Here is a 12,785-nt window from a genome sequence, read left to right as displayed (position 1 = left end):
GAGAGGAAGGAGAGTGAGGGAGAAACCTTGAGGTTGTTGAGTTTAAATGACAGAGCTGTAGGGTAGGAGTGTTCAGCACAGAGCAGCATTATTCTTTTCTGGTGGCAGCCAGCTCTTACACAACAAGCAAACACAAGAAAGCCAAGATCTCTCCCTCTCTGTTCCTTTTCCTCCTGTTCATCCCCCACTATCACTCCATCTATCACTGCTGTTTACACCTCCTCCTGGAAGCCCAGGCAGGTTGTTTTCAGGAGGAAGCATGGAGTGTGTAGATTACGGGAAGAGGGGAGAAGGTGGGGTGGGGGCTCTGACCAGTGACTCCATTTCCCAGGAAACCCAGGAACACAACAACAGCACACACGCTCTCTCACTTTACTGGCAGGATTCTGGGAAGCGCAGTGCCAGCCAAGGGAGATTGTTACGTGTAGTTACTGAGAAGTGATTACACAACTCCAAACACTGTAAATAACGCTGATTTTCTTTCCTGCGTATTCCAGTGGGGTTCAAAAACAGCAAAAATGTGAACCGTCTCTGGGGGACTGTATAGCACGGCATGCTGCATTTGGACATTTAGAAGTATATTTATAAGAAACTGGCAGATACAACTAAGCACGTTTATGCAAATATCAGCTGTCAGACAATAACTACTGATGAAACCACAGATTTCAAGCACTCGCTACAGCTGATGTGACTGCATGGGCAGGACAACCCTGCAGCAAATATACATATTGCATTCAGTGCTGCGGTGGGGAAAAGGTAAGAAAATATAATCATCAAAAAAGTGACTGCCACAGGACCAACTACATTACACCAAGAAATACAATATGTGCAGAGTTTTAGTCACCTTTGTGTGTGCTCCTTCAATACGATAGGCAATGGAGAGGAGGATGAGCAGGATCAGCAGGCCAAACACAGTCTGTCTCTGCTGCCAGAGCCTGGATGAAGAAGGAACGAATGAAGGTGGACAAACTTGAGACGGAAGTTGGTGGAAAACAAAGCAGAAAGACAATGTTTAGCAGGGGAATGAAAGTATGACGCCAGAGGGATCGTCAACAAGGAAGTGTTAGTGAAAGAAAAGGATTTCAACTTTGGACAAGAGAGACATCTGTTGGAAGCTAATCAAATCACTGCAGCTCTTCACCCATACGAGGCCGTGTTTCCAGATGGGGAACAGATCCGAGCATATACAGCCTATAAAAGCATGTGCTCGGCCATAAGTGCGTTACTTTCACCTCATTAACATGTGTGCAGGGGAGAAAATATTAGAGGAACTTTATACAGAACAGAGCAGAAACTTTTGTCGCGACAGCAGCAAAGACTGATATTTATGGACTTTGAAAAACAAGAGATACGTTATTGTACACTCAGCTTCGCTGTGGACTGACGAAATTAATAGTTTAAAAAGATCATGTTCACGTGTTTATCTTGAATGTTAGAATTAAACGTTTTATGAAAAAAACAAAAAGGACAGAAGCTAACTGGTTGCTATCATCAGGTTTACTAAACTGATGGTTGATACTAAGCTAACCTTGGCTAACCCTGTCCAATGACTCAGGACGTGTAAACCTGTAGCAAAGGTTAGACTCAGTCTGTGCGTTTGTTAAAACTGTTTCTTCCACATATTTACTGTCCAAGCTCACAGGGAGACATCGGTGAACAGAAGCGCATGCGCCGCTGCCCCAGGTGCAAATAATTAGGGTTGATTAAAGGAAAAGTTAGAGTAGCATAAAATTAGCCCCCAGTGAGACGGGAGAGCAAACAGTTGTCTCCATGTGCTGTCGGCTTCACTTATTTCAGGTACCGGTGCACACCGCATTAGCACTGACATGGAAACTGGTTCTTGTAGTTAATTAGAGAAATAGAATAGAATAGAACTGTTTTCCCCCCAAAAATGGAATTCAAATAAACTCAGAATTAATCCATTAAAAATACATAGGAGCAGCTGCCTGTTTGTGGAAGCCACACCTCTCCAACTTCAATACAGTGGTCGGAGATGGATGTCGCTGTTTTACATGTTACTAAAGACCGGCTACATTTACAGCCATTTAACATCTGTGCATGTATATTTTCACAAGAGATGGCACGATGCCACTTTTTTATGTCCGATACCGATATCATAAATTTAGATATCTGCCGATACCGATATGAATCCGATATAGTGTGTTTTTTAATCAATAAAACTGTTTTTTTAATATCTTGCTGCATTTTGTATAAGTTCATACTCCAGTTTAAATAAACAACAACACTAAAGCTATTCTGTTATACCTGTATGTAAAAAATACACTGCACCCAAAATATTTTATAGTTCAGCAACACTGATCAATCTAATAAACTTAAACCTCCTCCATCCTCCCTATTCTGGTATTTTAAAGAGTACTTAGCAGAAATATTAAGCAACCTAACTAATAGGGTTGCAAACTCCCAGCGAAAAAAAAAATAGGGAACCACCCCCAACCCCCCACCTCATGATGCTTAATCGATGTAATCAACTTTAATTTGATGCAGGGTGAAAAAAAAATGCACAGAAATAAATTATTTTTCAAGAATAATTAAATAGATTCAACATCTTTCTTCAACAGAATTGCAGACTGCACAGATGGTACCTTCCCAAAGGAAAAGTACTATAGCTTACTAGGGTATATTAGACTTAACAGTTACTATATACAGTAATGGACTTCTATACATTTTACATCAGATTAAAACTTTGGGTGTAAGATTCAGATAATTATTTATTAAAAGCTCGACATTTTAAATGAGAATAAGAAAGAAAAGTATGTCTTTGTGCCCCCTTTTCCCTGTTCATGCCCTATCGGCCCCCCTGGCTACACTTTGCTAGATCCGCCCCTGCACAGTTACCAGCCGTCAGCTACGTAGAAAAGGATCCTGGTGTAGAAAGTAATATTAAATACATTCTAACAACAGCTTATCAAGGTTAAACGTGCTGCTGTTGTTCAGCCGCTGGTTTCCTCTTTCTGGTGCAAAGTGGGCCAAAAACAAAGAAGAGAGACGGACTCACGACAGAAAAGCCGATCAGCTGATCATTGATCAGTTTCATGATTGAAGTAGCAGCAGGAGAGAGAGAGAGAGAGGCAGTCGCTCCATATATCGGTTGTTAAGCTAAACGTGGGAACGCTTTACAAACATTCAGAGATGAACTTACACACTTGCTTTACTTCTCTCTGGGATAACTTCCTCGGAGATGAAATGCTGGTTAAGGCTACACATCCGCTCTATCACGTGATGCACACTGCTCCGACGTGCTATGGTTATGAGCCGAGTTACACCGTGTTGCAAGTTTTGTGAGGTGCTTTTTTGATATTTAATGGATCGGATTACATTTTTTATTTCTGGCCGATATCCGATCCAGTAATTTAGGTCAGTATCAGACCGATACCGATACGTAATATCGGATTGGTCCATCTCTAATTTTCACATCTCTTTTTCTTATGTTTTTCTTCTCCCTCATTTTCCGACTCACCTCCAGCCTCATCTCCTTAACTGAAGTCAGGGCTCTGACAATGAGCTGGCTAAACAACAACAGCTGGTCACAAGCTAACATTAGCCAGTTAATGTCCAACAGTGTTACACCCACTTCAAAGAGCAGCTCATTGAGACTAACAGCAGCTAACGCGAAGCTAACAGCAGCTAACGCGAAGCTAACAGCAGTATTTACTGAAAAGTTCAGAATAGCTGCAACACCTCAACTCCATATCACATCACTCAGGAGTACGGTTCACTGTCACCGGTACTGGATTCATCTGACAAGGTTTAAAGACTCCTTCACAGTAAATTAACATACTGACAGTTGAGGTAAACAGCGAACTGACAGCCTACACTTACTACAGATGGACAGTGGTCATTTTTCTTACACCTGGTAAAAAACAGAATTCAGTCATCTGCAATTTGGTGACATCTAATGATGAGATTAGGATTTAGTCCAGGTTTTACTCTTGGGCTGTGTTAGAGTATCTTTGCATGATTTAATTTGCCTTGAGGTAAACCGCAGGTGGGTGGGGCTTATGTGTGTGCCATGACAGTATCAAGGATATCCCCTGTCTTTGAAATCATACACATCCAAGAGTAGAAAAAAACACTACAAATGTGTTGTAATTAAAACCAGAATTTCTATTCATTTGACTGTAATGATTTCTCACTACATGCCTAATCCTCCATTGTTTCACAAGCTACCTACATATTAAGAACAACAAGTGCATAGCCACAAGACAGGACAGTCTGTTGCCTTGAGGACTCCCACATGTTGTAAATTGCAAACCGCTTTTAACAACATCCAGGATAAACCTCTCTGCATGCGAGTGCACTAAAGCCCTAATGTGTTTGCATGTGTGCTGGGGAGTAGCAGCTTCTCTCAGTCACAATGCTGCTCGTGGTGCTTGCGGCTCACCACATCCTCTTGTAGTTTTAGAAAATAAACACGTTGTCCTGACACGCTTAACCACAAAGGCCCCCCTGAGAGTACACTCTGACCTTCTTCTGGGCTCTTTGTTATTAGGTGTACAAAAGACATGTTTTCCACCACAGGGAACATGCTGTCAAGACAAATTCTGACGGAGTCTGAGCTGATGTTGTTGCTGTGTTGGTGGGATCATGCCAGCGTGTGTGGCGGAAATACTTTCTTGGTAGAAAGGAAGAGGAGTGCAAAATGAAAATATATCTATATGTAAACAGATCCTGTGGTGTTTTTGTTGTACTGTGCTGAAGACGTGTGACTGAAGATAAAACAATGATTAACAGCACTGAGACAATCAACATTACATCTGATCTGGTGGTGTTTTTATCCTTTTTGTGTAAGTGAGGAGTGCGTAGTGCTGCCTCTTCCTCTTTTTGTGCAATGAAAGCAGCAACTGTCACTATAAATAATACTGAAAAAACTACTGCTTAACTGTGACAAATCTATTTGTTGATTTCTCAGTGAAACAAACTCACAGGACATAAATGTTTCAAGTTTCTCCTTTTATTAGTGATTTACAGCTGATGCAAAGAACCTATACTGAAATAGTTTGTGCATTGTATCCTACCAATTCCCCAAAAGTCTAATGTTACCACATTGCCTGTTTTAACATTATCATTAATGTTAAAGCTCTTATTGACTGAGAGCACTCGTTCATGATGCCACAGTCAAAAACAGATCAGAACCATGCAGTCATTTGGGGAGAGGCTCCCCTGTTTCTCACCTCCATGTCCAGCCTTTCAGGGTGATCAGCAGTTCCAGAGTGAAGTAGTGAAGCGTGAGCAGAGGTTTCTTCCATAACACGAGGGCTTCGCGCTCATCCGAGTCCGTCTGTCTCCCGCCATCTGCAGGGAGCCCCGAGTCTTCTATTGTTCAAGAACACACACGAACAAACGTGGGAGCACAGGAAACATTTATATACTGCTTCACTTATAGTATCATTAAGCATTTTTAGACTTTACCTCCCAGCTCCCCATTTTGCTGCTCCTTTACACCCAGTCGCCTCTGAAGTAGTTCACCTTCGGCCCCACACTTTGCCATCTCATTCATCTGGAAGGCGTCCTGCCGAGACAAGAGACAGGCCTTGAGCGCAGCGTCACGCACGCTGATCTGCTCGCCAGATCTGAAAGCACTACTGGTCCAAAACAAACACAGAGTCGCTTTCAATAACACGGAGAACCCCCAAACATTCTCCACTCCCAAGCATGTCTCCATACACACTCGCACACGGGGTAAACAGCTGCTGTTTTTCCTACTCCTGCATCCTGCAGAGCGCCAGTAACCCAGTCAGACCTGTGCATGACCTAATAAGTACTTTAATTAGCGCTGATACTGGGAGCGCATGCAAATCTTGTTCATTTTTCTGTGCGGATAACTTTTGAGAAGTTTCTCCCAGTAATCAAAGAACTGTTCCCTAACTTCAATATGTATAAATAATAGATTTAACGGTGTAAGACGGTATTATGTTTTATGCTTCCTCACTTCATTTGTTCACAGGAGATCCACACACCTCCGTGCTCGTGCCTGCAAGCATGTAAGTGTGTCACTACAGAGCCTCGTGTCTCTCAGGAATCAGTGAGCCTCAAGATGGGGACTCTGACACTGAGGGATGCAGCTCACCATCTGGTGGAATTGCCAGTTGCTCTTGCAGACACACACATACTCTCAGAGTTTAATCCCTCTATTCTGTGCCCTGGGTCTGCACCTCTGGCTGTTTAAAATCTGCAAAAATAAAGTTGCACAGCACATGCATCCCAGATGAATGTGAAGTACAAAGTTTCTCCTTATGATTATTCCTCTGTTGGCGGTAAGACTTCCACTTGCTGAAGGTTCAAGAACTTGAACACAAATGTATGTTCAGCATGTTTCAATGAAAACACGCTTCCTGATCACTGAAACTGCTCACACTGACAGCTGTGAATAGTTTGCAGACTATTTTGTGCTCCTGAGATGTTGCACACCAAAAAATGATATTCTTCTTATACATAAAGAACTGCACATACACTCAGTCGCAGATTTCAAACCTTCACTCATTAGAAGCACTCACTCAACAAATCATTTGCCCTTTTGAACATGAGAAAACAGAGCTTTGTCCAAGACCCATGCTGTTCATCATATCCTGTGAACAATCCTGACAATAGAAATCTGTGCCAAACCGGTCCATTTGTGCAAAACATGAACTTTTGCTGCCACAAATGTGTGCTTTATTCTGCAGAACAGCTATTTTGTTCAGAAGTTAAATTGCAAACTGTGCGTCACAGCCAGTACCCAGTAAACAGTTTCATAACGACACTTCTGCTTATGTGAGACTCAGTAGCACAGCGCTGCTCCAGCGCCCGATTGCGCAATCGCTTCTACCAAAACAACTCAGACCAGTTGAGTAACTACAAGGGACAATGAGAAATTCAAGACAGAGCGCACACACTTCCAGATGAGAAATCCAATACGGCGTAATCGATTCACACTTTTGTTAAACACAAATGAGCTGCACACTGGAGACAGGTTATGAATTGAGTGCAAAACAAAAACAAAGGCCTTAAATATGACACCAAAGTCTGTTCTAGAAATGCATGATGCACAGAGAGTACACTCACCGTTCAGCTGGTGTTAGTCTGCAATGAGCTCTGAGCTTGTGAAAAAAAAACCTGCGGTGGAGCCCCAGTAGCAATGTAGGGCAAGAGCACGCTTCCCCACGAATTGCATCATAACTCGAGTGCAGGGTGTGGTGATGAAGGGGGCCAGTGAGGGATAGAGCAGTGATGCTGGGTTTCTTGGGGCTCAGGGTGGGCGGGGGGGGGCTGACAGAAGAAAGACACAAACACAGAAAGAGGGAGAGATTTCATCTTTTGCCTGGTAAAACCTCCAGAGAGGCAGTCTAATTAAGACTCTATAAATAAGTGGATCACTTTCCTGGAGCGCACTTCTAACACTTTCCAGTCCTCTGCAGGTTTCACATTGAGGATGCATGAACGGCATCGTCTCAAATTAGAAAAAAACAACCCCAAAACTAAGGACATTGCATTTTTCAGGTCATCACTAGAGACCTCAGCTGTCTGCTGGCGTGTTTGAGTTCCTGTCTCATCTCATTTGCCAGAGTTAAAAAAGAAGTTGTCCAGCGGCTCGCTCCTCTCCCACAGGTGGAAGGTGTTTCTGCGAGGGCTCGAACAGAGTCCAGGTTTACTGTCTCCTGGGATCTTGTTAAGAAAGAGGAATGATGGGAAGATTCCAGAGCAGGGGTCATTTCCCACCTGACCGCACGACATGTGATCTTAAAATGACAAAGTACAGCCTCTGCTCAGCATCTGCCTACAAGTGGTGGCTCTGAAATTAATTCAGTTATATTTATGTCAGAGGTCATTTAGTTCATTTAAAGAAAGCACCAAAACATTATAATAGTTTCAAATGAAAAGTTTTTCCACAGAAATGTATTTGGAGATTTTGTTTGTACATGTAGACCTCCGATCTTTGTTTTCTAATATGGAAAATATTTGTATTATTTATTTGTGTATGTGTTTAAATCACAATCTTAGAGATTAAATATTGTCTGTTTTAAAAAGGTCTGATGGGAAGTACAAGCAAAATATCAACCTGTTCTATAATATTGTGTTCCTTAGTACTTATCATACGCACTAGATGAAAGGCTTATAGTTACACAATCCTTCATAACACACACAGCGCTTTGCTCTGTCACGTCTCAGCTTGCAGTCTGATTTCAGTGATGTGGGCAAGTGGACGGGCTGGTCTAACGTCAGACATGCGGGATGTAATCTGCGAGGTGGGATTACTGTCAGATCATGTATAGCTGCTTGTAACAGAAACTAGCTGTTTTGTTCAATAGAGGGCAGTGTTACCTTGAAGTTTAAAAACCTCACTGGGCTAATTGGGGTCACGGTTGGGAAAGTGGAAGTCCCAGGATTATGTGCTGCATGATGTCTGTCTGTATTCCCTGTGGAATCCCGGCAGTTAATGTCACTTAGAAAGTGGACTGTATCAGTTTGATTAGCTCTCCGTGGGAAACCACAGACATGTTTGTTTGTTAAACTACATTTTAACCTGTTAAACCTCCAGCATGTTTAAAAAAGCTGATACCTGGAGAATCAGCAGGATGATGCAGGAGCTCTTCAGGAGTGATGGAGAGAAGCAAGAAAGCATGTGAGTGCTAAAACAGGGCTAAAATATTTGTACTTGTTTGACAGTATATGGCACCTGTTGCAATCAGCAGAAGACTTTCCAATGCTGTAAGGAACTACAGAGAGAAGAAGGAGCTCCATGACCAGCTGCTGCAGGATGGGCCGATACCTGAAGAGAAGATAACAGCACTGAAGGCAGAAAAAAGAGCCTGTTATATTATACTTTAACAGCTAAACTAGACATCATGGCAAGGGAGGGACTTTTATATACACACTGTTCATGGGCTGTAGCCTCATACAAACTAGAATAACACTGTGCACGTCACTCCTCTGTGGAACATTTCAAAATAAGTTATGGCACCGCTATGATGACATGCTTGATGACTGACTGTGTATCCAGGTTACAGCAGCAGATGGAAACAAAAAGAAAACTCTGGAAGGAAGAATATGAAAAAAGCCTGCGCTGGGAGCTTTGCGCTCAGCGCGAAACATTAATAAGAAAAATGGTGAGAGGCATGCACAAGTGTATCCTTTTCCCCATTTTGACTTCAGCCAAAAAACATCGGGACAAACGCTGTTTCATCTCAGAGTTCAGGCCTGGTCACGACCCTGTCACGCACACCAGCTGGCCACTATTAAACATCATCGAGCAGATTTCATTGATGTCAAAAGCAAATCATTTCACCTCCACTTTAACTGGTGTTGATTTCATGTCCTGATTGGAGGCAGAGAATCAGCAGCTGAGGCACAAAAATGAACATCTGCCTGCTGAGGTGACGTCTGAGTCTCCAAGTATACTTGTTGTAATGATTTAACACCACATTTTGCCTCTAATGGCTGGAGTCGTGTAAAAGCTGAAAGAATGTCCAACTAAATCAGCCACAGTCACGCTCTGCTCTGCTTCTCTTTCAGCTGTATTATCTCAGGGGGAAAGATCAGAAAATGAGGTCAGCTATGCAGAAACTGAAGGTAATTTTTGTTTCAAATTGCTTATTTGACCAAATAGCACATTGATAGCTGTAGCAAAGTAAGATAGGAGACGGCTGGTATTTTCTGCGTCCTGTAGCACAAACTGGAGGAGATAGTCTTACGAAGTAAGGATGAAGAAACACTGAAGGTATGAACAGCTTCATCATCTTTCAGATGTCATGTCTGCTCTGAGTCTTTTTACTGTCAGACATGTGAGGAGTTGATCAGAATCTTCAGTCAGAGACTTAAATATGAATAAAGATGGCCGACTGCGCTCAAACGTTTCATCTTTTGTCTGCAGGATCTAAGAAAGGAGCAACGAGAGTTACAGAAGCAGCTGGATACCAGACAGGAAAACGAACCTCTGCAAGCAACGCGATCATTTATGCTGGTTTAAAATATAGAGTCTCAGTTACTCAGTGACACCATTAACCAGGAAGTAACATGAACTGAAACTACTCTCAGTGCAGCACGCTCCAGTCTTTGATGACCAAATCTCTGTTTCTATTGTACTCTGAGTTTTTCACTTTCACAGAGCTGCACTGCAATTCCAAGAGGAGTCCAGGAGAAACACAAAATATGGTAAACATAGCACAGCATCATTGTTTAGCATCTTTATGGAAAACATATTTAAAAGCAGCTTCACAGCTAGCTCTTCGTCGCCTTCCACTCTTTGGGAAGTGCTTCCTTGCGGTTGAATGAGTCCACTTTAATGACTGTTTGGAAACAGAGGGGTTTACAAGCCTTAGTTTTGCAATAAAACCCACATTTTAAAGGTAATGAATTAACATTTCATATCTGTGGGTCATGACTGGGACTATTTCATATCGAGACATTCTACATTCCTGAGCAACCATAACACATATTACCACAATCTGTTGATTTTGTACCTTTGTCTTTGTGTAGATGCCACAAATAAGATACAACATTACAACATTTGGGCACAGAATGAAAAGACAAAGATGAGGTACTTAACCGCACATCACACTGAAACAGTTTCCTTGTGCTTTGATGATTTGAGTATTATGTGTTTGTGCTTAGTTGGTGGTGTAACTGTGTCAAGGTCATGTGGGAAGGAGTTAAGTTAGGAGGCATCATCCTCGCTGTGCTCGTTTTGGTGGCCTCTGTCTGCGACACTCAGCCTCCAACCTGCGGGACGTCGTTTTGGCCCTGCTGGAGTCCGACTGTACAGCACACAGCGTCCATCCTGTTTGTTAACAACTAGCTGGAATTCATATGAGTCTACACTCCACCTAACGCACTAGCATTAGTAATGGGGCTCTCTCATCTGTGGCTCTTTCCAAGGTTTAAAAAACAAAACAAAAACGCTGCAGCGCTGTGTCTTTGCTTTCACGTTATTTTAAATAAAAGAGTAAATCATTGGAAACCTTCAACTTTGAAGGTTTAATTTATTTATTTTTTTTAAAGTATGTTCAGCCTGAGCCTGTTGAGACACTGAGCTTCCTGAAGGATAAGATCATGATTAAGGATGCTCCCCGGCTGTGTTTTCTCTATTACATGATGTTTGAATGATTTTTAAATGGCACTTTCATACTTTGAGTCTCGCTAATGTCTGTAATATTTTTGTTTCTTTTCATTTTGTTAATCAGTTCAATTTTCAGTTCAATTCAATTCAGTTTTATTTATATGGCACCAAATCACAACAACAGTTTCTTCCAGGTGATTTATACTGTAATGTAAAGACCCAACGATGATACAGGGAACACAGAAAACAAAAAACCCAACAATAAGATGACCCTCGAGTGTTACTTCAAAACACTGAAAACAACTTTCCACTTGGCGACGGCAGGAAGGAAATTTATTTTATGCAAAGGATGTTGAAGATGGAGCTGCCAGGCAGGCAGAAAGAGGAAGACCAGAGAGAAAGCTCATGGATGAGGTGAAGGAGGACATGCAGAGGGTTGGTGTAACAGAAGACGGTTGGAGGGATAAGGTGTGACCGAGGCAAAGGATCTACTATGGTGGCCCGTAATGGGAGCAACTATAAAAAGAAGAAGAAGAAGACCCTCTCTCCTTAATAACATCCTAACTCTCCACCATTCAAACCATTCTAGGACACTCTTCCATAATTATATTGTCATGTATTTGTTCCATTCATATGCTAGCTTTTACAACACTGTTTTGAACTAACGGGGCTAATAACTAATGAGGCTTTAGACTGAAGCATTTATATCTGCTTCATATTAGCTGAAATAAGACCTTATTTCTGAGGAACACATGAGAACATTTGGTGATTTCAGTCTTTAATAAAATATAAATTATTTACAATTTATTATCTGTGATACACCTTTCAGATGGGTATGTTTCACAGTGTTATTCCTCCCTCATTTATGTGTATACCAGTGTGTTTATTGTGGCACCATTGAATCAAAGACCTGTGCAAACTATCACACAATGTTTTTGGTGTGACATAAAAAATTGGATTTCTCTAAAAATTAATGACGTGTCACTAGCTAAGTTCATTTTGCACATTAAGCTCCTTTGTACATCCACATCGACACCTGCATACCTCACTTGTCTTCACTTACTTATTTTTGTACTTATTTATTTATCTTGTTCCTTCAACCTAACTTGGCATTTGTGTTTGGACAGCAAAGGAAGAATTTCATTGCACAGAGAAATGCTATTTCTTCTGTACACATGACAATAAACACTTTGAATCTTTGAATCTTGAATCTTGAACTATTTGAACTATATCATATTATTTTTATATGAATCATCTAGCTTTGGGTGTCTCAGACATTATGAACATAATCATACTATTGATTGAATGATTGATTGATTGATTGATTGATATACCTTTATTAGTCCCACAAGGGGGAAATTTCATATCCATTGTGCTAAATCGAGGAACTCTAAGCCTTCTTTCCTTGGTTATATGAATGATTTTAAGTTATTTTTTTCTTCACTTAAAATGACTAAGAGTAAATATGCCAAAAAAAATAATCAGGGTATTGTCCGTCTCCTGCTATTCTAAATTTTGACTTATTTTATTTTATTTTTTCATTGCTCTCCTTTACGCAAAATTTAAATGCCTGCCATATGTATCTTTTCTGTTGTATTTTTTTGCTATATTTCTTGTACTTTTTGTACTATTCATTGCCATTTGTATTGTTATCACTGTTATCCTCTTTGAGAGTTTTTATTATAAAAAACCCCTATAAATTAAATTTAAAAAAATAAACAAAACAAACAAA

General features: G+C 41.1%; 1 protein-coding gene and 2 long non-coding RNA genes across 5 annotated transcripts in view; 2 read left to right on the top strand and 1 right to left on the bottom strand.

Moving 5' to 3' along the window:
* The window catches only part of LOC100690150 (vacuole membrane protein 1), a 51,771-nt gene extending 44,551 nt beyond the window's left edge, over window positions 1–7,220 (bottom strand). The window contains exons 1-4 of one of the 2 annotated variants that reach the window (XM_005463009.4): window positions 7,063–7,220; window positions 5,431–5,530; window positions 5,193–5,334; window positions 845–935 (exon numbers count right to left, since the gene is read on the bottom strand). In XM_005463009.4, coding sequence (XP_005463066.1) covers window positions 845–935; window positions 5,193–5,334; window positions 5,431–5,518 — 321 coding nt within the window. In that variant the 5' untranslated portion in view covers window positions 5,519–5,530; window positions 7,063–7,220. Of the gene's footprint in view, window positions 1–26; window positions 158–844; window positions 936–5,192; window positions 5,335–5,430; window positions 5,531–7,062 lie in introns of those variants that run through there. The other variant, XM_013265974.3, reaches the window with a different exon arrangement.
* On the top strand, window positions 370–1,409 carry LOC112848071 (uncharacterized). Its single transcript, XR_003222017.1, has 2 exons — window positions 370–756; window positions 873–1,409. It is a non-coding gene; the product is annotated as an uncharacterized LOC112848071 (long non-coding RNA).
* A 2,164-nt stretch (window positions 7,221–9,384) lies between the features above and the next one.
* LOC109203854 (uncharacterized) lies at window positions 9,385–12,227 on the top strand. 2 transcript variants are annotated; one of them, XR_002063513.2, is made up of 5 exons: window positions 9,385–9,567; window positions 9,665–9,715; window positions 9,869–10,149; window positions 10,474–10,534; window positions 11,248–12,227. It is a non-coding gene; the product is annotated as an uncharacterized LOC109203854 (long non-coding RNA). The 2 variants fall into 2 exon arrangements; XR_003222022.1 differs by lacking the exon at window positions 9,665–9,715.
* Window positions 12,228–12,785: the final 558 nt, after the last annotated feature.

Source organism: Oreochromis niloticus, linkage group LG10 (genome assembly GCF_001858045.2).
Source record: "Oreochromis niloticus isolate F11D_XX linkage group LG10, O_niloticus_UMD_NMBU, whole genome shotgun sequence".
In the NCBI taxonomy this organism is placed as follows: Eukaryota; Metazoa; Chordata; class Actinopteri; order Cichliformes; family Cichlidae; genus Oreochromis; species Oreochromis niloticus.
This window is presented reverse-complemented; position numbering and strand designations above follow the sequence as displayed.